Genomic DNA, 23,628 nt, shown 5'->3' with positions numbered 1-23,628 from the left:
TAAAATAAAATTACATTTGCTTTGTCTGTCTTTTGCAACTACATCACGCTCTGTCTCAAAATAAATAAAATAAAATAAAATTACATTTGCTTTGTTTATCTTTTGCAACTACATCACTCTTTACATTCACCTTAAGGTTATAGTATTTGCTGCCAAGTCAACTTATCCTTTGTATGCTTGTAAAAGTGAGTTTTTTTCCAACCTCAATGTATGCATTTAGGTCTTCTATGTTTACTCTGGGTAGTACACAGAACACATGCATGAAGAACTGCCATGCCTGACATTAGTCCTTATAAAAGAAACTCTCCCTTCCACCTGGGTCTCCTGAACTCTCATAGCATATTACCCTATCCCCAAACCTAAGTGGGAAAGTGGACCCCATGAAACATACATTCTGTAGCAGCAAAAACTGACAACATCTTTTATCTGGGAGATTGAAGAAATATAGATAGCATGGACAAGAGATATTTAGCGATAAAATCCCCCCAATTCTACTCTTAGTATAAATTATTTCATTACAATTCAATTCAGCAGGCTTGCTGAGACTACCACAATCAAAACCACACAGTTTTAAAGGAAAAATTTCCCCGAAATCTCATAGTATTAAATGAACTTCTTCTCCTCCATCCCCTCACACCCCATTAAAAAATTATGTTTATCTAGGCAAGAAGATTCTCTTACCGTGCACTTCAAGATCAAATGAACAGCTGTCAAACTTATCCTTATAGGTGACCTCGCATCTGTAATTTCCTGCATAGTTCTCTTTGGCCTTGATGATCTGCATCTCAAATGTGTACACCTGCAATGAAATGCATCCAGACACACACATTTCATTTATTTTCCAAATTTCTCAGCAGTGGCTTAAAGCTGTGTCTATCTGTGGGAATTCCAGTACAATGTTCTCAATATAGGAGGGCAAATGTGTCCTGCAGCCCCCGGACACAGCAGGGCAATCGCAATAGAGTGTAGACATTAGCAATGGTAACTTCAGAGGATTTTCTGGAACTGAAGTCTCTCAAAGCTGAACCTGAAAATGATCATTTATTCACACAGAAGGAATGCGCTAGCTGAGCCCCCGTCCTGGGAGTTCAGGGCCTTACCCGACTGTGCCTCTCAAAGGTTTCCTTCAACTGAAGGTGCTTCCCTGCTTTGCTGGCCAGATCCATCCATTTTCCTTTGAACCATTTGACAGTGGGTTTTCTCAGAAGATCTTCAGCCTTAACTTTGGCTATGAAGGTGATATTTTCACCTAGAAGAAGCATAAGGGATTCAGCTTGCTCTTTAACTAGTGTCATTTGTTTTGCTTTCAACTGGAAGGAGTTGACACAGGGCTGCACTACAGAATATGGTGTGATTGGCGCCCTTGTATTGTGCAATGAATTGGTCCTGATTTTTTTATGAATGCTCTAGAGGTCCTTAGGCTGTTCCAGTTTGTTCTGCTTTGGGGGTTTATGAAGCAGAAAAAACTAAGGAAACCAGTGAAAGTAATTTTTATATATGGATAATTTTACATTTGGATAATTTTTAAACTTCATATATACGGATGTATATGAAATTTTATTTCATATATATGGATGTATATGAAATTTTATTTCATATAGATGGATAGATGTATATATGATATGTATAAAATTTTATTTCATATATCTGGATATAATATGAAATAAAAATGAAAAAATTGAATTTTTTTCACCCTTTTTGTTAGGCAAGGTGATGAGAAGCCTGGAATTATAAGAATGTGACTAAATCAAACTGATCTGCTTGAAGTAAACCTGCCAATCTGTTTGTATTGAGTGATTTAGACCCTGAGGACATGACATTGTAGTCCAGCTTCCAGCCCAGCATTTCAGTGTCTCACAGGAACACAAGGGGAACCAACATTTCTGTTCACATGCTGTGTACTTTGACATTCTAGCCTGGAAAGAAGTGATTCTGGAATACAGTTAGCTATGTACTCATTTGCATAATATTGATAAGTGTCAAAGACTAGTTCAGATCATAATATATCCCTTATAAAGATTTATTTGATTAAAATTCTTCAACCCTCAGGTCCTCCTCCAGCTCACCATCCCTTCATAGCACTTGGCGTTTGTGATTATTTGTTTAATTTTTTGTCTGCTCTTCTCAGACTGTAAGTTCTGAGTTATACTCACATGTTTTACTCAGTGCCTAAAACAGGAGGTATATAATCAATATTTTGAATTTGAATATTTGAAGAGTGGAACCATTTGTTCGATCAGCTGTCTCAGATATTATGAATTATGGCCTAGCGCATGTGTAGATTTGGAATCATCTTGTGGAGTGAGCTATGATAATGTCAGCAGACACTGGCTCAGAGCATTATGGTGAGTCAGGCACTGTTCAAAATACTTCACAGCTAGGTCCTATTATTGTCACCGTTTTACAGATGGGGAAACTGAAGCATAAAGAAGTTAAACTGTCTTTCCAAGGGCAATAGCTAGCAGGAAGTAGAATCAAGATTGGAACTCAAGGTTCCAGGGTCCAGGCTCCTGTGTGCCGAAGGTTACTGAAATCATAGCTGTCACTCATCTTTTCAGGTTGTAAAAAGCAGGATTTAGTATATACACACAGTGGAATATTATCCAGCCATCAAAAGGAATGAAGTTCTGATACATGCAACAATGCGGATGAACTTGGGAAACATTATGCTGAGTGAAAGAAGCCAGACACAAAAAGTCCTGCATTGTCTGATTCCATTAATATGAAATATCCAAAATAGGTAAACACAGAGAGACGAAGCAGATTAATGGTTGCCAGGGCCTGGGAGGAGAGGGCAATGGGGAGTAACTGCTTAATGGGATATAGGGTCTTTTTGGGATGATGAAAATGTTTTAGAAACAGAAGTAGTGGCTGTACAACATTGCAAATGTACTAATAGCCACTGAATTGTTCACTTTAAAATGGTTAATGTTATAAGTGAATTTCACCTCAATTTTTTTTTTTTTTTTTTTGAGACAGAGCCTGGCTCTGTTGCCCAAGCTGGAATGCAGTGGTGCCTTCTCCGTTCACTGCAGCCTCTGCCTCATGGGTTCAAGAGATTCTCCTGCCTCAGCTTCCTGAGTAGCTGAGATTACACGTGTCTGGCTAATTTTTGTATTTTTAGTAGAGACTGGGTTTCACCATGTTGGCCAGGCTGGTCTTGAACTCCTAAGCTCAAATGATCTGCCTGCCTCGGCCTCCTAGAGTGCTGGGATTACAGGCGTGAGGCACCACGCTCGGCTCACCTTAATTTTTTAAAAAAGGTAGGATTGAATGCTAGGCACTCACCAACTTTCACTGTTCCTCCTTGAGGTTTTTCAACGAACAAGATGGACGGCTGGGAGTTGGCATTCTGCTTGTCTTGTTCCTCCCCAGCAGGTGACTCGCCAATGGACCATTCTGAGGAGCAGAAAGGAGGAAAAGGATTATTTCAGGGCCAGGCTCTTCTTAGGCAGTCTTACCTGGATTTGTTGTTCTCACCAATGTTGCAGCTTTTCTTTGTCTAATAAACCTAGATAAATACAACATCATTCTTTCCACTCCCAGCAGCCATCAGTAGAGGGGAACAGATTCCCATTCTTGCAGGGGTATCTCTTCTGTGACAGCACAAAGGAACATTATGTAATTCCTAGAAATAGTGGAACTTTCCAGGTAAGCTGTTATTCTCTCTTTGTTGACTGCCATAGTTCCTTTGCTTCCCCATCTTGCCTGTCTCCTAACAGGTAAACAATGGTGGTCAGTGTATTAAAGCAGTACTCTTGGTGTTTTTCTAGGTGATGGACTATAAGGCCACATCGATACAACTACATGAAAAAGACTAAAGGGATAGGTCATTTGGAGAGTAAACTGTCTGACAAGGGTCAGAAAGCCAAGCCTGGCCTGGTATTTCTAGATTCCTTGCTTTTGAAAGAGAGTTTTATCAGGGTTGTACAGGTGTGGCCATAGTTTGACACGGAAGTAACAGATCATGACCTGTGGTACAAATTGCAAGGATACAAGGATTGTGCTGCAAGCGGAAGACACAAAACAAAACAGAGAACTGGAAAGAAAAAAACTGAGGCTTTCCCATGAAGAGAGACAAGCTGGAAATAGAGTTTCTTTTGCGTCTTCTCATTTGCACTCTGGTGCTTAGTGTTAATCTGCAGTCAATTCCAATTCTAGGATAGTAGAGAGAACTGTAGATATTCCCCCTGTCTCTGAGCCGAATGCAGAGTTCAGGTGCAGCCACTTAATAACTGGAAAAAAATGCACAGGTTGCAAACTCTCTGCTTGTTAATGTTTCTTGAAAAGAAGGAAAATGCACATTTAATTGTTTTAGTTTTCATGTATCAATCATGCGTGATCTTTCTATCTGTAGTAGGAGGCCATCATTTTCACAATGAAGTCAAACATGTTCACAATCATGTGACAATCATAGTAATATGGTTACACGTTTTTAAACACCCAAGTTCATGTTAAAATTGTGTGTTGTTTGTGTTGATGATATTAATAGGAACACATTTAGAACATGAGGATAAGTGTTTCTCTTGCTTTGTTCACTTCTATACCTGCAGTGCCTATAGGAGTGGCTGGCCCGTAAGAGGCCCATAATAGGATCATGTTAGGTCCTCAATACAAATTTGTCGAATGAATGAATGAATGAATGAATGACTTCACAGAACAGGAGCTACAGCTGATAGGATGCATTTGAAAGTGTTTTATCGTCTCTATGTAAAGTTCTATAAAAATGTGAATTATTATCTAACTTTAGCACATCCCCAAAATGAAGATTGATCTCTGTGTATTTGCTAAATATTAAATATGATAGAACAAATCTGTGGCATATGTGGCTAGATCCTTGAACGTGTGTGTATCATGCAACATTAATCGTTTCTCAATACATTAGTTTTCTTGTAAGAGGAAACATAATGAAAGATTGCTGTAAAAACTACAATCTGAATCACAAGGATTAGAATCAATACAGCTTCAAGAAATGAGCTCATTAGTGATTGTATTAGGATGAGGTCAGGATGCCTTGTCTGGGCTTGTGCTCACCTGAATCTTTTCTCTCCAGGGCCCGACTACCCAAACCTGAAAGGAAAGTGTGATTTGGGTGATGCAAAGGGATGGAAAGGTGATGAAAATGGTGTGCTGACTTCAACCTTCTTGGGCTCCGCTAAACCCTGTCTCCTCTGGTGATAGGAAGGAAAAAAACCCTACAAGTTGGCTTGGATAGAAAATCAGTAGAGCTCTAAGTATGAAAGCATCTATAAAAGTGTATGTCTTATTTTAAAATGATAGAAACATTAAAAAAATCCCAGCTGGGCGTGGTGGTTCACGCCTGTAATCCCAGCACTTTGTGGGGCCAAAGTGGGTGGATCACTTGAGGTCAGGTGTTTGAGACCAGTCTGGCCAACATGGTGAAACCCTGTCTCTACTAAAAATACAAAAATTAGCCCAGCTTGTTGGTGCACCCCTGTAATCTCAGCTACTCGGGAGGCTGAGGCATGAGAATCACTTGAAGCTGGGAGGCACAGGTTGCAGTGAGCTGAGATCGCACCATTGCACTCCAGCCTGGGCAATAGAGCGAGACTCAGTCTTAAAAAAGAAAGGAAAGAAAGATTTAAAAATCCAAATATCTAAGTTTAAAGAACAGGGGTAAAACATGGATATACAGTGAGAAATGGAAGAGATATGTTGACCTCTAACATTTATACCCAAGATTTACCAGTCTTATTTATTTCTCAAAGAATGCCTCTTTCTAAGAAGTTTCTCATGTCAAACAAAAAATTGTCATTAAAGCCAACATTTCCTTCTTGGTGCCATCACAGGCAAAACCTGTTGCCCCTGCTCTGTGCACTGGCTCAGCAAGGAGGCTCACTGCCTTTTCTTTTCCTCTACTGTCAATGAATAATAAATTTAAAAGCAGGGAAAAGGGTAGAAATTATCCTAACCTGGAGGCAAGGCACTAGGCGGGGAGACTTCCTCTTCATCTGAAACAAGAAATAGGAGTAAAAAGTCAAGGAGGAAAGGACTTCATCCCAAGTAACCTGAGAAAAGAGAAATCTGAAAAAGAAGATGACAAACCACGCAATACACTTTCAACTGCTGAGCAAGCCTTAGAAAACTTGGTACCTGAAAAGTGAAACCTGAATATTGCTGGCAAAGAAAGAAAAATTAATAAATACAATTGATAGAGTAGGGTAATCTGATAGAGTAGGGTAATCCAAATGGAAGCGCAGATTTAAAAATGGAACACTGCAAGTGTTTTATGTGACTGTAGGTTAGGAAAAAATGAATGCTAAAAATCAAACCTTGATGAAATCAATAATGGAAGTGGTTTTCAAGTCCTGATTTTGTAGCTAAAGTGAATGGCAGACATTATTCATATATCACATTCATTTAGACACAGACATAAAAGTCTATATATGTACTATCTGAGAACTCATTTCCACCCAGAAAACCTCATGATTAATTGCTCTTCAGTATTTAAGAAACAAAAGTCAAGATAAATTAATATAAATATAAATTTTATAAGCATTTTTTCCAACATTATATTGGTATTCAACAGTGCTGTGTAATTTCTTAATATTTACCCATACATATTTGTGAAATTCAAAATATGTCTTTTCATATTTATGTGCAGAATACTTCCCTTTTTAAAAACATCTGAACTTCAAAGTTCACATTTTATGTGTTTATTTTGGATAAACAAGTTTATATGTAAATTCAGTCAGCATACCTAGTTGACTTAAAAACTTCAGTAGAAGGATACATTTTAAAACCACTTGGAAGACCATCTCTATAAAAGTGGTTTTCCCAGGACAGTAACCAGACACAGCCTAACCCAACACCATCTTAATTGGCAGAGGTTCAGTGGGATGGAGCTTTATGCTTTTTGCTTTTTACAATACAAATGCTGTAAGAAAAAGAACGTCAGTATTGTTTCCTGTTAGCAGAGGAGGAAAGCTCGACCTAGTTGGGAGACCGACCACAACAAAATGAAAAAGTAACACATGATGCTGGTATGAACAACTTGTATTTTATTCTAGAGCCCTTATAAATAAGATCTCCCCAGTTAGTGTTTATATTATCAGCCAGAGGGTTATTTATCGTGTGGTAGAATGAGGACTTATGCAAGGTATAAATGCGCATAGCATTTCACCACCGTGAAAACAGGTACAGTCCAGTTAGAATAGAACCAACTGGACTCTACACACACCTTAACGATAAGATTCCCTATCACTTGTGAATGTAAAACATTTAATTTAAAAATGTTAATATTCCAATATATAAAACAGCTACTATGAATGCACCTGCTATATTCTCTGGCTGCCAGGATTTTTTTTTTTTTTTTTAAGGAAACTATAAGTTACAGTGTGGTTAAGACGTTTATCTTCATCTTTGAAAAAGCCCACATTCTATCACAGTGATGTCTGGTCAGACTTAACAGTCCTAATTGTTAAACACTTGGATCAAGTCATAACCGGTTTTATTGCAAAGGACCCTGTACACATTTGTCAATTCTAGTACCTTCCTAGTTACCCAGCAAGTCGCTAACCTACAGAAACATTCATCATGAGAAGCAAGAAATACTACCCATCGCTTCTGCATTAAAGCAGCTTGTTACTCCTGAGCAACAGTGCTCACATCACGGAGGTCTGTGAACAGTCAAAGTTCACATTTTACATCCTTAAAGAGGCATTTGGTGTCATCTGGACCTCTGCTGTGCTCTTTCCAAAGCATACACTAGTGTTTTTATGAATAATAAAGTCTTCGTACTTAAAATACTAGAATATTTGTGAATTCATGGCCTGGGCAACGCAACAAGACTATCTCTGTAAAAAAAAAAAAAAAAAAAATGAGCCAGGCTTGCATATTATTTGCATGCTGAGAGCTTGGTGGCGTGTGCCTGTAGTCGCAACCACTTGGGAGGTTGAGGCTAGAGGGTTACTTGACTCCAGGAATCGGAGGCTGTAGTGAGCCACGATCATGCCACTGTACTCCAGCCTGGATGACACAGCAAGACCCTGACTCTAAAAACAAAAACAAAAGCAAACTAGAATAACTGTAGATTTCCAAATGTAAATGTATGTGACTGTATAAAACAGGATACAGGAAATACATGCACAGGAATGTTAATTAAAAAGTGCTTTAAAAAATTCCTGACAAAAAGACATAAAATAGTATGTTTTTATACAATCTATTAGAATATTTACTACAAGTATTACCTGCTGGCCTGAAATTTCTTTTCCCAAACTGTCAAACAGGGATATGTGTTATTATTACTTTTTATTAAAATAACTGATGTATTTATAATATATTAATATAACATATTAATATCATTACTTCAGAATCCAAGAGGTGATTCACTGGGTCATGTGGGATTACAGATTCTTAACACGAAGCTCTCTGTGGTCAAAGAAGCTTGAAAAATGCTAGGCTGGAGTTAAGTGTTTGTATTTTATTGTTTTGTGTTTGTGTGTTTGCTGCAGGACATCTCAAAGCTCTCAGTGTGCAAATAATGTGTACTGGAAATGGGGGTGACAAGAAATAGTATGGTCGTTAGCATCTCCCAAACTTAGTTCACTTGGAATTTTTTTCTCCTGAACTAATATGCATGCATTCACATTCCACAAAATTGTGCATTTGCCCGGTATAGGGGTTTCTGAGCTATTAGAAGAATTCTGTGTTTCAGAAGACTGTGAAATAAATAAAATTTTACATTATCAAAAATAAAATAACTTGTAATTTTCCCATAATATTACTTGCCATAGATTTAATTCAGTATTCAGTACTATATTCTTGTCACCTAGTCAAAGACTTTTATTTACTGAAATATATAAGATTGTTAATTTAAAGTCCTGTAAAAATGAACAGAAATGAAGTTAAAATTCAATCAAATCCTAGAAAGGAGCTTTCTTTGTTAAATGTAAACTAGAAGCTTGAACCAGTTTGATTCAAATGAACACTTTATAAAGGTTTTGTGGTGGTTTACTTTTTGTTTGTGCACACAGCATAATGAAACATTGAGTTAATTATCTAGAACACAAAATGAGAAGAGTATTCACTTTCTTTCATGAAACTAAAATGAAGAAAAATAATCTGGTCTTTAAAAAATTGATACATAATGATATTTGCACATATTTACAGGGTACATGTGATGATTTGTTACATGCATAGAGTATGTAATGATGGTAGTCCGGGTTTTTTTGTTTGCTGTTTGAGACAGAGTCTCACTCAATCACCCAGGCTGGAGTGCAGTGGTGCAATCTTGGCTCACTGCAACCTCTACCTCCAAGGTTCAAGCAATTGTCGTGCCTCAACCTCCTGAGTAGCTGAGACTACAGACATCTGCCACCACACCCAGCTAATTTTTGTATTTTTAATAGAGACAGGGTTTCGCCATATTGGTCAGCTGGTCTCGAACTCCTGGGCTCAAGCAATCCTCCTGCCTCGGCCTCCCGAAGTGCTGGGATTACAGGCATGAGGAGGCACCACGCCTGGCCAGCAATCTGTTTTTTAAGCAAAAATTTGATAGGTGAGTAGTTTCAACGTCTACTAAATGTTAAGACTATTTGGAGGACATGCACAATTGGTTTAGGCTATGAAGGAACACATATTAATGCAATGCTTCAGAGTATCATGAAATAGTCTTCCTCTAGATTACCCAACAGTAATTTCAAACAGCAATTACTTCTCAATTGGCAATCTTTGATTCATTGCACATAATTTTTCAAATTTACAAAAGTGCTAGAAAACATAATCAACATGAGCAAAGTTTACTGTTTCCTTTCTTTTATTTTTATTTATTAATTAATTTTTGTTTTAGATGAAGTCTCACTCTGTTGCCCAAGCTGGAGTGCAGTGGTGCTATCTCAGCTCATGGCAACCACCGCCTCCCAGGTTCAAGCAATTCTCCTGCCTCAGCCTCCCAAGTAGCTGGAAATACAGGTGCTTGTCACCACACCTGGCTAATTTTTGTATTTTTAGTAGAGATGGGGTTTCGACCATGTTGGCCAGGCTGGTCTCAAACTCCTGAGCTCAAGTGATCCTCCTGCCTTGGCCTCCCAGAGTGCTGGGGTTACAGGCATGAGCCAACTTGCCCAGCCAGTTTCCTTTCTTTTAAAAGTTGTTTCAGTCCTGGCACTTTTTTAAGATTGGGAAATGTAGTTAAGATATTGGGATTCTGACCTTAAATTCTAAAAGAAAATTGCCTGGTTTGATTTGGTTGAGTTCGATGATACTGAAATGTTTAATGGTTCTTATTTGTCATAGAAACCAGATTCTATTGCTACGAGGTAGATTGAATATCCAAATCTTTCTGGTTGTGTCCAGTTCAACAATATGTGTATATATGAATGAGGTAGCATCTTACAAACAACATTTTCAAACAAACCAAAAAATATATGTGTCATATTTCATTTTGTTCCTATCTAAAAGTGGTGATGATGAATACATAAACATCAGGTTTTAGCTTGTTGGAATATGACATACAGGGAAACCACACACTCGGTGTAGCAGGGCTATCTTCCCCTAGCTACATAGAAGGGCAATTTACCAAAGTGGAATTTTATTCATCTGTAAGTCATGGGAAAATAGCATTTGTAAGACCATAAAAATGATTCTTTAAACAACTGAAGTTCCCAGAGAAGAACTTCTAGAAAGTAGGGAAAGAACCCAGTCTTATATTACAAGCCTGGGATTTTAGGGAGTACACATAAATACTTCGTAATGTGAGAGTCTCGTAACTGAATACAAAGCTCCAGAGAGAGTAGAATGTGTACATTCTTCTAGTTATCCAAACTCTCTTGAGCGTAAAATAACTCCTACCTATGGTTGATTTTAAATTGCCTTTTAAAATTATTTAAGCAATATACACTTGAGACAATTGTTGAGATTTAAGAATAAAGACCAAAAGCTTATAAAATTGTGACTTGTAAACAAACAGTGACATACTGATACAATACCTTGTTTGATTGAGACAAATTCATGACTTCCTCAAGCAGAGCAATCAGTTGTAGTACATACTGGTGTTTGTGACCAAAATAACAACAGCAATAAAATATGGGAGACAATAACAATAGCTAACATTAATTCATCATGTTTTGAGGCATTCGGTTAATTTATTGCATTTTCTTAATGAGACGATACATGCCTTCACACTTTGGTGCTTATAAAACCATGATTTATCCTACAATACATATGTACATTTAATGAATTTTTTCTTCCCAAAATCTATTAAATCAATCTTGCCTAAGAGTGGCTGTGTCTTTGAATTCAAAAGTGTGGTGACATTAATTTTTAACAAAGTTCATTACAAAGAAGTAATGTCATTAGAATACATAGATCAAGCATGGAGAAATTTTAATAGATGGTTGATTGACACCTAAAGGCAAACTGTACAAAAATATTTTAGCATGCTAGTAAAAAGTGCCAGGGTAATGTTATTGCAGATGTAAAAGAAGCTAAATTTTTTTTAAAATCTTTTTTAAATTTAAAACAAAATCACATAATTCAGGAGAAAGTGTGTTGGAACTTCTGCTGATTCACTTCCTCATCTGTCAGTCACATTCATAAAAAAGAAAGATTTCATCTCAGGTTATGTGAGATATTTAATACACACAGGGTTCATTCACGATAGTTTATGTGGTGAATGCCTGGGAAAAGAAAATAAGTTTTTATTTCCCTTTTAGTGATTACCAAAAACAGTAATAAAAAAAAGGAAGTAACTTTACCAATTGAAAAGATACAGACTCTAAGCTAATAAGATGTAAAAATAAAGTATCAGTACTTAGGCATGGAAATGAGTACTGGTCTTCAAAGTGGTCTCTGATTCTAATGCTGCTGTCACTTTTTGAACCAGCCACAGAACCATTTTCAGAGCTTTCCACAGTGCCAGCTGTTGAGGCACAGCGGAAACCTACTCCAGTTACCCTATGTTCAGACATAGGATGTTGGATCTTAGTTGACAAAAAAAAAGTATGATCCCACTTGATCACCCACATTATTCTCTACACATGGCCCTCTGTGACTCTTGTCTGCTTCCAAAAATGAAATCCACCTTCCTCTGTTGATGGTTGTTCTTCCCCATACAGTGTAACTTGGCTCCAGGAGGGCAGGACCCAGTGCCCAGATCTGTGCCTGGCATGTAGCCAACGCTCAGCAAATCTTGCTGAATAAATATGTGCTAGAATAAAAGGCAGATCTTTGGCCCTACTGAGCATACAGAAAAGAATCTATACTTAGCGTTCCATTGACTTGCTGCCTATAATTATTATGAAAGAATGCTAAGCCAGGACAGCATTATTTTTATAAGGGCATTCCCTGATAAGATTCCTCTGAAGGAGATTTGCACATCTAATTTCTGCTATTACTGTTTGGTTAAACACATTTCTTTATTGTCATCTCTCTTGTTTCAATTCCAGGATACTTTGCCCAGGTCCCAGGACAAAGTGGTCAGTGTTAAGGAACAGGATAGCTGGATGGATAGCCAGATGCAAACAAGCAAGCAAGCAAACAAACAATAATAAAACCCCGTGCTGGGAAATCGGCTGCTTTCCAGACAGAGACTTTTAGCAAATCTGAAAAAGTTGGCAAATCTAACCACAGACACTACTTCTAAGATTAATATCAGAATCAACTCTCTGTGGCTTCAAAAAGTATTTTCAGAACATTTCTGAGCTGTTGCAGAATGATTCAATCAATCTGGGAATGATGTTAAGGCTGCATTGCCATGATTAATAATCTTAATAGTGACAGATTTGGAACAATTAATTGAATATCTGTCAACTAATTAAAGACCAGTTAAAGTGCTGAGAATGTACCAAAATCCAGGCGTGACCATTTTCAGTAGCTTTAGGCAAGTTGGTCTTACAGAGAAAATCCATCCATTTGTTCTGCAGCAGTGCCTCATTCTAACCCTCAGTGACTAAGAACGTACATGGGATGCTCATCCCTACCCAGCACTCACGGTGAACAGAAATAAAAATCGATCCAGATTACCCCTGAATGGTCAGCAGCTAAGCCAGCATGGAAATTCAACTGCTCATTCATTTTGCAAGTATTTATTAGATGATTGCTCTGTGCAGCTCTCTGCCAGATGCTGGACAGAATAAGATGAGGGGCCCAATGTCAAAAAGCTTACAACCTGTTAGGAAAAGGAGTCAACCATTAATGCGTGATTACATGGAGACAAGAGTGAATGACGGAGGCAGTAGGTCCAAGAGAAATCAGGAGAAAGAAGGGGAGATAAAAGTGAGCCAGGATGGTCAGGGGAAAGCTGTATAAAGGAATGAAACCTGAGTTGGATAGTTAAAAAAAAAATTAGATAGACTGACAGTTGGAGAAGGGAGGGACAACAGGAGAGTTCTAGCTCATGCTGGAGAAAAGGTAGGTTGCACCCATCAATCCTGTTTATGCCCATGCAGGACTCCTTTCTCAACTGAGGATATACATGTAGCAGTAATTATTGTGTCTACTTTTTGCTTAAGTATTTTGTCTGTGCTTGATGAAAGTGGGTAATAGTTGAAGAGGACTGTATATTTATAATAAACTTCCATCCACTTACCTTTCTTTATTTAGGGATGTCACTTTCTATCCTAAATTGATTTGCTTCCTAGGCATGTAAGGCAAATACATATATATACATGTATTTGCCATTATATAATATATATATACACACACACACGGCAGTTTTTGTATCTGGGCGTGCAACTGCAGGTGGTCATGGTTTTGCTTATCTTCTGCAAACGTCAGAAAAATGCTACTAATTTCAAAATGCCCTAGTCATCTAGCCTTGCTCTTTCATCATGCTGTGTTCTCCATAAATAAGAGTTTTTGTTGGTTGGTTGGTTGGTTGGTTGAATTTAAGGAAAGGCATTTTCTCATTTAAGCATACAAGTATAATATGGTGACTTTTCAAATTAAGGGTCAGGCACAGGCTTTGTTTAAACTTTGACAGCTTGCCCTCTGGGATTACATCATCTGCTCTGTTGGTTGAGCCTTGCAGCCTGGCCCAAACACCTTTCCAAATTTGGAAACAGAGGTGTATGCCCATTGGCCTTGTAGAGAATAATGTTACAATAATTTCGGCCAGTATGTCCAAACCTCCTTGTAACCATCCCATGGAAGGAGTTCTAGGAGTTTGCACTGTCTGCATTCCATAAGCAAATAACCTTCAAACTGTGGCCCACGTGGCCAGGATTAGTATTCATGTTACTCTCCATGGGAGCCACTGAAGGTCAAGGACAAAGTGAGTATACTAACATTATGCATTCATTATGAGAGTGTAAGTTCAAGTTAGCTGAAGAAAAGTAATCCAATGTACTGAAAGAAAGAAAAAAGTATTTTACTAATATATAGGAGACAAGAATATCATAGAAATTAGATAATGAAATATGACACACCGAGAACAAAGCAATACCTAACAAACTTTTGAGCAGTGTCCAGGAAAAAGAGAAACTTCATGCTGCAGTCAGGAAACAATTATTTCAAAATTTAAACTTTGTTATTCATTATGCCAATAAAAGGTTCACTTTTTAAAATGACAATACAAACATACAAAGCAAAACTGTCTAATCCACCTTCATGAAAACTTCCCTCTATGAAAGACTAATGCTCCTTAGATTAAGACAGATGAAAATCATTTCCTCCATGGTGAGACAAAGGAATTAGTATTTCATGGAGTAACAGAAGTATATGATTAAGATTATTTTGTAAAACGAGAGTATCTCCATATAAAGTAAAAATAGGATAATATTACAGGAGCTAGTTTTCTCAAACTGCCCTCCTGAAAAATAATCTCTGTACAGTTTCCAGTTCAAGAAGGGGCAACATGTTTACTTAATGTTATATTGTGAATCTGTAGAAATAATTATATAAATCTACATGAATCCATAGTCAGTGTCACAAAGTAAGATGCTAGCCTTCAAAATTACTAGTGGAACCTGGAACAGTTCACACAATAACATGAAAACATATAATTTTTTTTAAAAAATCTGGGTAATTCAGATCATTTTCTGATTTGGGTAATTCTGGGTAATTCTGATCATTATATCAATTGATATAATCCTAAGAAGACCAAGCACCTCTTTTTCTTGGCATGCACATTGAAACTTGGAAACTACCAATTAATTGGCTGGCATCTCAACAAATGCTTGTGATATTTTTATCGTTGTTGTTTTTCTTTTAGAAATACATGTAATGGAAACTTAACAACACACCATTTTCGTTATACTGACTGGGTCTTGCAGATAAGATGCAAAGGCAGAACACTAAACCACATTGATGAAAGATAATGCAGAGAAGTTCTATGGGGCCACCACGGCAATCATTACTGACCTCTTTCTGCTTCTAATTTTGTGGACTTCAGCCTCACTCTCCCTCCCGCCAACTCACCTTTTGCTGGTGTAGTTCCGGCCTCCTTCTCTTTACTTGGTTCTGTGTAGAAAGTACAAGCATATCTTTTAAAGTGTCTTTAAGCATTTTATTGTGTGATGAGCAATGGGGTGGAGAGGGGGAGGGAAGAAATAAATGACAACAGAACAGGTCATAAATGATACTGAATACTCGTGCTGTACATGGATTATGAATTTAGAAATTATAATTTAGAGCCACACTAAACTTTTTGTGAAAAGCAATTAATCTGATTATTTTTGGAAAAGTACACATAAGAACACTCAATACAGATATTGTTAAAATGCACTCAACTATACTTGGATCATCTTATATAACATGCTGGAGTAGAATTGGGAAAAAAAAAAAAAAAAATGTGAGCCACTTAATTTTAGACCTCAACAAGGGACTGACTTTTTAAAGAAAAATCAGTTTGCCCCATGTAATGATTCCAAGAGTTTGGACTTCTAGATTTTATAGTAAAGTACAAAATATCTAATTGTGTTACTGACCTCTTTCTGCTTCTAATTTTGTGGACTTCAGCCTTACTCTCCCTCCCTCCAACTCACCTTTTGCTGGTGCAGTTCCGGCCTCCTTCTCTTTACTTGGTTCTGTGTAGAAAGTACAAGCATATTTTTTAAAGTGTCTTTAAACATTTTATTGTGTGATGAGTAACGGGGTGGAGAGGGGGAGAGAAGAAATAAATGACAACAGAACAGGTCATAAATAATGCTGAATACTCGTGCTGTACATGAATTATGAATTTAGAAATTATAATTTAGAGTCACACTAAACTTTTCGTGAAAAGCAATTAATCTGATTATTTTTGAAAAAGTACACATAAGAACACTCAATACAGATTTTGTTAAAATGCACTCAACTATACTTGGATCATCTTATATAACATGCTGGAGCAGAATTGGGCAAAAAAAAAAAAAAAAATGTGAGCCACTTTATTTTAGACCTCAACAAGGGACTGACTTTTTAAAGAAAAGTCAGTTTGCCCCGTGTAATGATTCCAAGAGTTTGGACTTCTAGATTTTATAGTAAAGTACAAAATATGTAATTGTGTGCAGTGTATGTTATTTCAAAGAAAATGTTTCAGTGTCCATGTGAATCTTCTGGATTGGGTTTGGTGGCAGTAAATGCAAAACAAGAGCAGTAACATCAGATTCTATCAGTTGAGACTATCTAGTTTGTATTTCTCTGTGTTTGGAATCATATTAGTTTAGACCTGCAAATGGTATCTGACTTATGGTATATGTAAAAAAAGAATTGTTTCAAGAATGAATTCTCTTTTTTTGGACTGATGAATAGTGATTCAAATCTCAGTTAACTAAGAAGGACAATTTTAGCAGAATTTGGGAGGAGACATTTGAGCAAGAGGAAGTCAATATTGTGCAATGAATATGAAATATGGCATACAAAGGAAACGATAGTGGCTCAGTGGCAGTAACTAATATGAAAAACAGAAGGGAAAGGTTTGCTTGGAATGGTCAGTAGGTTCTCAGTGTACCAATGTTGATCAAAGTAAATTTGTTATGGGCAAGAAGAAAACATACCCAGAAAGAGGAAGATCCTAAGAAAAATGTCACACATCTATACTAGTTTCAAGATCAAGATCTAAAGAAAATAAATCTGAGCTTGCCCCTGTTTGAACTCATATGGCACTGAGCCAGTTTTGTTCATTTTGACACATAGTAATACTTCTCTATACTGTTTAGGGTTTAGTGTGTGAATCTAGTATTCTTAGCTGGACAAACGGCCTCTTGCGAGCAGCTAGTTTTCTCAAACTGCCCTCCTGAAAAACCATCTCTGCTTGAGCCCAGGAGTTTAAGATTGCGGTGAGCTGTGATGGTGCCACTGCACTCCAGCTTGGATAACAGGGCAAGACGCTGTCTCAAGAAAGAGAAAGAAAAGAAAAAAGAAAACAAAGAAAAGAGTAAAACAATCTCCAGGGAGGAAGAGGAAGAGCTTTATAATTGCCTCATAAGTTTTCGTGTGAAAAGATGATCAGAAACTGAGACCTTCTCCAACTCCTGCTTTCACCTAAGCTAGACCAGGTCTACAGTCACCTGCTGGTCTGTTTAAGCAACCCAAAAGTAATCACATACTGCTTGGTGGGGGTGAGGAGTTCTTATAATATTGCCTAATGTTTTAATGTTTTGGTTGCATTTTATATAATTGTTCTCCAGGCTGTATTCTATTTTCTACCTGGCTGCAAACAAACTGAATATAGGGAGATGTTTTCTATTAGAGTTCCCCACTACATCTGGCACAATATGCTTGCACCTAGCTATTAATACGTATATGGTAGGTATGTCTGAATCCCTCTGAAGGGTTAGGTCAGAATTGTGCACAAGGTAAATACCTAGTGAATAATTATTGAATGGATGCCAGTTTATCACCCTTTTCAAGGAGGAAGAGGGATGAGAAAGGCCACTTTGGAGTCTTTATAGGACAATGCATATGATTTTGGTTGCTTCCATCTTGGGGCTATTTGGCTGATAAATGGCTCTGAAGAGCCATGTTGGGAATTTAAGCCATGTTGAGCTTTCAATCTTTCGAGCTTTCAATCTTTCAATCCTCTTCTCTTCTTTAGGTGTATGTGGACATAAAAAGAAGCTTCACATATTGTGTGCCATCGGGGACTGCCCTACCTGCCAAGGGTCTCACTGGATCCTTGTACTTGTTCCCTACTGCCAGCTGCTAGACAATATGGTACTAAGAACTCAAGAAGTTGGTCCTCACTTTGAACCTCAGAAGCCACCAAACCTTTCTGGAAAGTCCCTAGGGAGTTTCTGCAGGTGCTCAATAGTGACATATATCAAGTTGAGAAGGGACAGCTGATCTTCCAGGGTAGAGATGGATCCACTCCCCACTCTCATGAAGAAGATGTGGGTTTGTTTGACCTTCACTATATAGGAAAAAGCCTCACAAATCCTTCAACACCTTGGTTGGAGGCTCAGCCTCCATGCTGTAAAATGTGGACATAATAACTTTTACATAACTTGAAAGGTTTCATAAGAATTCTTCCCCTAATATATATGAAGTGCCATCCAAATTAGATTAACACAAGAGGATTATATACACACAATGTATTATTTTTATTATTATCAACTTATCACAATGGTCACCATCCAACTTCTCAGTAGGAATTAGGTTAAAGCTCACAGCTCACAGCACCGTGGAGGCCAAATCATGCTGGGATGGACGTTCTGTATTTGCAGCCCAAACGTGTGTGAGGCAGTGTTTTTACTCACCTTCCGGGGGTGGGGCTGGGGCTGGCACTTCATTTTCTAGAAACGGAAAGAGTCACGGAAATGTTAGGCTCATTTATCACAGAGAAGAACTGCTTTCCACAGCCCCAGGCTGCTTCTGCTGCAGGCAGCCATCTCACCTGTGTGCACTCACAAGAGGGATGGAGCAGGAAAACACATTCTGTCCTCTCTCACTCTCTCTCTCTCACTCTCTCTTTCTCTCTCTCTCTCTCACACACACACACACACACACACACACACACACCCTACTGCATCAAGAGGCCCAAGACATTCATGCTGCTGTTTATGTGTGGTATATAGATTTCCAGAAGGTGGCATGGTGTAGTGGTGGAAAGATAAAAGTAGAATGGGGATCCAAGTGTCCTTGCCACTTAGTTATCCTCTCCAAGGCAGGCCGGGCATTTACTTGTGCTGAGCCTGTTTTCCTGCCTCTAGAGAAATGGCCACAACACCCATCTTGCATGGGCAGGACTGCTGTTAGAATGAAGTGAAACACAGTAGGTAGCAAGCATATGGCGAGCATATCCCGTAGAGTCTAAGGTAAGGTCGGTGCAGAAATGAGACCCCTTTTTCCCAGAAAGCAAGAGCACTGCATCTCTAACATTGTTCTGCCTGCATGGGAGACACTTTCTGAACGCAGATGACATCAAAGTCCTCTGGCTTTGCAGCGCTTTTTGTTGTTGTTGTTGTTGTTTTACAGGGAAGGTGCAATTCACTGGGAAACAGAATTAAGCCCTCTCAGAATCGCTTCTGGAAACATACGTGCTTGGAGTAGATTCCCACCTACACTTATTCAAAATTTTCCAAGCTCTGATTTTGAGGTTTTGGTTTACCTGGCTTTGAATGTCTGGTTATTACAGAGCAGTCTGGCTATGAAGTCTGACAAAGAAACTTCTGTTAAAGAATATACTATTTCCAAGTAGCTAAAGGCATCCCCATGAACAAAGAGCACAGCATTTCCCCTGCCAAATCCCCGTGGATGCCCAGAATTGGGAATTAGTGACATGTGAGTATCACTCACTCATGAACCAGCTGCTTCATCTCCAGGACAAGAAGAGGCAGTTAATGAAGGTGATCGCTTCTAAAATTATCTTCTACTTGACTACTAAATAAAATATAAAGATAGCAAAGTTTTTGTATTATAGACACATTGTGGAATCCTGGGAGCCTTTGTCAGCATGTGGGATTTTCCACATTTTTTCCCACAAGTGACTCTTGTTGAACAGGGAGGACGATGCCCCGTAACAAGCAGTTTGGCAGAACAGTCACCACTGTGTGTAGGCCAAGTGCCCCATTCTAGTCTAGGAAGGCTGGAATGAGCATGGAAAAATGAATGGATTGCACCGTAACTGAAATCAAGAAAAGAGTAATACAGGCCTGCCAGGATGCAATAATGTCTTTTTCCATCACCCATTTTGTGGCTAGTATAAACTCCAATTTATTGTTTTTTAAAAACTTTTATTCAGGTGGTCATAAATAAGTTTATTACTATTTACTAGTGAGGGAGAAGAATATATATAACCAATAGACAAAAAACATAACCTTATACATGGGCAGAAGAAAACGTAGCAGGATGTGATGTAACCCGCAGATACAGTGAAAACACAAATGTCTCTTGGATGGCATTGTCAGAAATGCTTTTGTTTCTTCACTACATCATGGAAAGAATCACTCAGGTCATCACCAATCAAAACATGAAACCGTCAGTCAAAGCATTTTATTTTCAGAGATCTGAGTGCAGAAATGGAAATCTAATATTGTCCTCTTGGCTTTGAATAAGTTATTGCAGCACATGGATATCAGAATACTGAGAGCGAGACGCCAACTTCTTTGACACGCTATCTTTCAGACAGGGCCATTGCCATGACATGCCCAAGGACTTCTTCCTGGTTCTGTCTACAGACAAGTTTCTCATCCCTCCAGTCTCCTTTCCCCGCAGCTGCAGAAATTATTTATCCTACAACTGTGTTTCATCCCATTATTCTGCTTGAAAGAGTTTCTATTACTATTTGATTAGGTCTACACTCCCCAGGTTTGCATTCAAAGCCTTTGTTCATGGGCACTTCTTTCTCTCCCTTCTCTTACTACGTTCCAGTGGCCCCTCTGTTCTAGAGTCATTTCTGTTCACCTTCTGACCTTTCTGCCACTGTTCTCCCCAGCAGACCTCCTGCTTTTTCTGAACATGTGATGGAGTCAGACTTAGGTCTCAATCCTGACTCTCTGCCTTATCCATTGTGCAATCATGTGCAATTCCTTAATCTCTAACAGCCTTGGGTCCTTCATCTGAGAAATAAGAATAACAAAATAAATAACCTCTTAGGGTGCCAATTCTATGTAAAATGCATAGGGTAGTTCCTGCCATGTAGAAAGAGCTCTATAATTCACAGAATGAACTGTTTCCATTACTATCATTTGGCAATCTTTATCCACATTGCCAACATTTTTCTCAAGGCGCTCGGAGCTGATTCTTCTTTTTTTTTGTTTTTCTTTTTTTTGAGACGAAGTCTCACTCTGTCACCAGGCTGGAGTGCAGTAGCGTGACCTTGGCTCACTGCAGTCTCCACTTCCTGGGTTCAAGCAGTTCTCCTGCCTCAACCTCCCAAGTAGCTGGGACTATAGGCACGTGCCACCATGCCCAGTTAATTTTTGTATTTTTAGTAGAGACAGGGTTTCACCATGCTGGCCAGGATGGTCTCAATCTCTTGACCTCATGAACCACCCACCTCGGCCTCCCAAAGTGCTGGGATTACAGGTGTGAGCCACCGTGCCTGGTCAGAGCTGATTATTCTATTCTGTTCTTCTTTCTTACTTTTTGCATTCTGGACCATCATAACACATTCTCTTTTCACTATGACTTAATTATTTTCTAATAGTCTCTGTATATTTATGTTTCTGTTTCTCCCCCATCTAAACAAAGCCAGGGGTCTTTCCTTCTTTTCTTATCTCCCTGGTGTCTCATTTTATTGCTGGAAACACATTAAATGCATAGAGAATTGATACAAAAGAATTAAGAAGGGCTTCTTTTGGTGGTTGGATATGAACTATTAAATTGATCATACGTGTTTAGCATGTATGTGCCCAATTCCCATTTTTTAAGGGTAACCATAGTTGCTTAAAAATCCAGCTAAGGCCAATGGTAAATTCTAATCAAATACGTAAAAGAGAATCATCTTGGGCACTACAACTGTAGATGTTCCCTAAATGTACATTCTCCATTTCCGTTTTTTCTATAGCCCCATGGGCTATGTAACAGACCAAAAATCAAAATGATTGTGTAAAGGGATTAATTCAACTTCCACTTAATCCACAAAACATTGGTCATGAATAGCCAACTCTATCAGAGAGAATGGCAGAAACATTATAGGATATTAATGTTAGGACCGTTGTGGGATGGTTGCAGGGAGTAGAAATAGAAAAATGTATACCGGCCTGGTAAATAGGCAGATCCAGAACTTTTTCTTCTCAAAATCACAGAAACCTCTTTACTTTATAGCCAGTGAAGGAGTAAATACATTGCAACCCCTTATTAGAACCCACTGCATGTAGGACCTAGTGTATATTAATCCTTTTAATCCTTACAACTCTATGAAATCAGTACCATGATTATCTCCATTTTGCAAGTGGGAACTGAGGCTCTTTGAGATCGCACAGTCTAGGAAGGGTGGAACCAGGCTGTACTCCAGACTTGCTTGGCTCACCCTGGCCTCTGCAGCCCGGGCCTGCACTTCCTTTCCCTGCTACTTAAGTTGACCAAGTCAGAAGAGGGTTGATGGACTTCTCAGAACAATGACACCATTTTCCCCACTGAATTAGTTGGTCTTAATCTCAAGACCACATAGCCTCATATGGATGTTGTCCTCCCTATTTGTAGGAGTGGGGTGCACATCGATTTCCTCAAGTATGAGATAGAAATAATAGCACAGCCTAACTCGGGGGTCATTGGCAGAATGAATGCATTAGCAGGGGTAGAGAACATGGCAAATGTCACATGAGCTTTATCTTTTCATGATTTTTATCGTTATGATCATCATTTTTACTCAGACACACCTATGAAAAAGACACTTATGTCTTCCTCCACATGCTGCCTGCTAAGGATGTGTCTTATTTCTAGGTCTACGAGATGTATGTGTTAAAACATGTTTGCATGTGGGGTGGGGACTGAGTAAGTATCTGGAGACTGGACAGAAGAGGTGAGTCCCTCATAACCCTACTATAAAGTGGGAATAGTAGTTGAGCTCGATGCAATTTATATGCATTATAGTTTGTACACTGCAGATAAGTAGATCAGTCAACGATTCAATCAATCAATCATGGTGAGACAGAAATGATCAGAGAAAAATAGGACCTTAGTCCTTTTCAGAGCATTTGAAACAGAAAATTCCAGTTGTCTTAAACCTGGAAACTGGGAAACGAAGGAGTGGTAAAGGCCAAACAGCACATGACTTAAATGGAAAATGAGGCATTGCAGGTAAGTCTCAGAGACCCCAAGGTGTGCCCATGTACCTTGAAGGAACTTCTCAAGCATCTCTCTCACTCTAATTCATATGTTTGTCTCTGACAGGTCCTGTCATGGTCAGCTTTGCCCATTTCTCTAAAAATAATTTACATGTTCCTAAAATTCACCATCTGCCTCTGTAACATTCGTTCATTAACAGCAATTTCCACAGTACCTCACTGAATAGGGACCATAGGCGGGAGCACCCTTGCAAGCTAAATTCACTGAACTCCCCTTATGAATTTAACAAGGTCAGTGGGTTATAAAAGTGGTTACAATGAGATAAGACACCTGTGTTTAGGAAATTCACAGGTAAATGAATTGCCTTTCAGTATCAATTGAGTCACTGAACCAAGTCACTCCGCTCTCTTAAAACATTCAAGACTCACTACTTCCAGAAATCCTGTAGAACTTCTCAAACTGCAGTATGTATATTAACCACTTAGGGATCTGATCGAACTGCAGATTCTGACTCTT

At 38.5% G+C, this 23,628-nt stretch overlaps 1 protein-coding gene across 11 annotated transcripts in view; it reads right to left on the bottom strand.

Annotated features, from left to right (window-relative positions):
- Positions 1 to 23,628, bottom strand: part of MYBPC1 (myosin binding protein C, slow type) — a 99,387-nt gene that overhangs the window by 60,751 nt on the left and 15,008 nt on the right. For 5 of the 11 annotated variants that reach the window (XM_011934830.1, XM_011934854.1, XM_011934848.1 and 2 more), the window contains exons 2-6: positions 18,639 to 18,674; positions 15,379 to 15,420; positions 3,289 to 3,399; positions 1,101 to 1,249; positions 682 to 799 (exon numbers count right to left, since the gene is read on the bottom strand). In XM_011934830.1, the coding sequence (XP_011790220.1) occupies positions 682 to 799; positions 1,101 to 1,249; positions 3,289 to 3,399; positions 15,379 to 15,420; positions 18,639 to 18,674 (456 nt within the window). Of the gene's footprint in view, positions 1 to 681; positions 800 to 1,100; positions 1,250 to 3,288; positions 3,400 to 5,034; positions 5,071 to 5,933; positions 5,973 to 15,378; positions 15,421 to 18,638; positions 18,675 to 23,628 lie in introns of all 11 variants that reach the window. The other 6 variants (XM_011934835.1, XM_011934841.1, XM_011934821.1 and 3 more) reach the window with 4 other exon arrangements.

Source organism: Colobus angolensis, unplaced genomic scaffold (genome assembly GCF_000951035.1).
Source record: "Colobus angolensis palliatus isolate OR3802 unplaced genomic scaffold, Cang.pa_1.0 Scaffold10, whole genome shotgun sequence".
Classification (NCBI taxonomy): domain Eukaryota; kingdom Metazoa; phylum Chordata; class Mammalia; order Primates; family Cercopithecidae; genus Colobus; species Colobus angolensis.
Note: the sequence above shows the minus strand (reverse complement) of the source record. Positions and strands in the feature narration are given on the sequence as shown.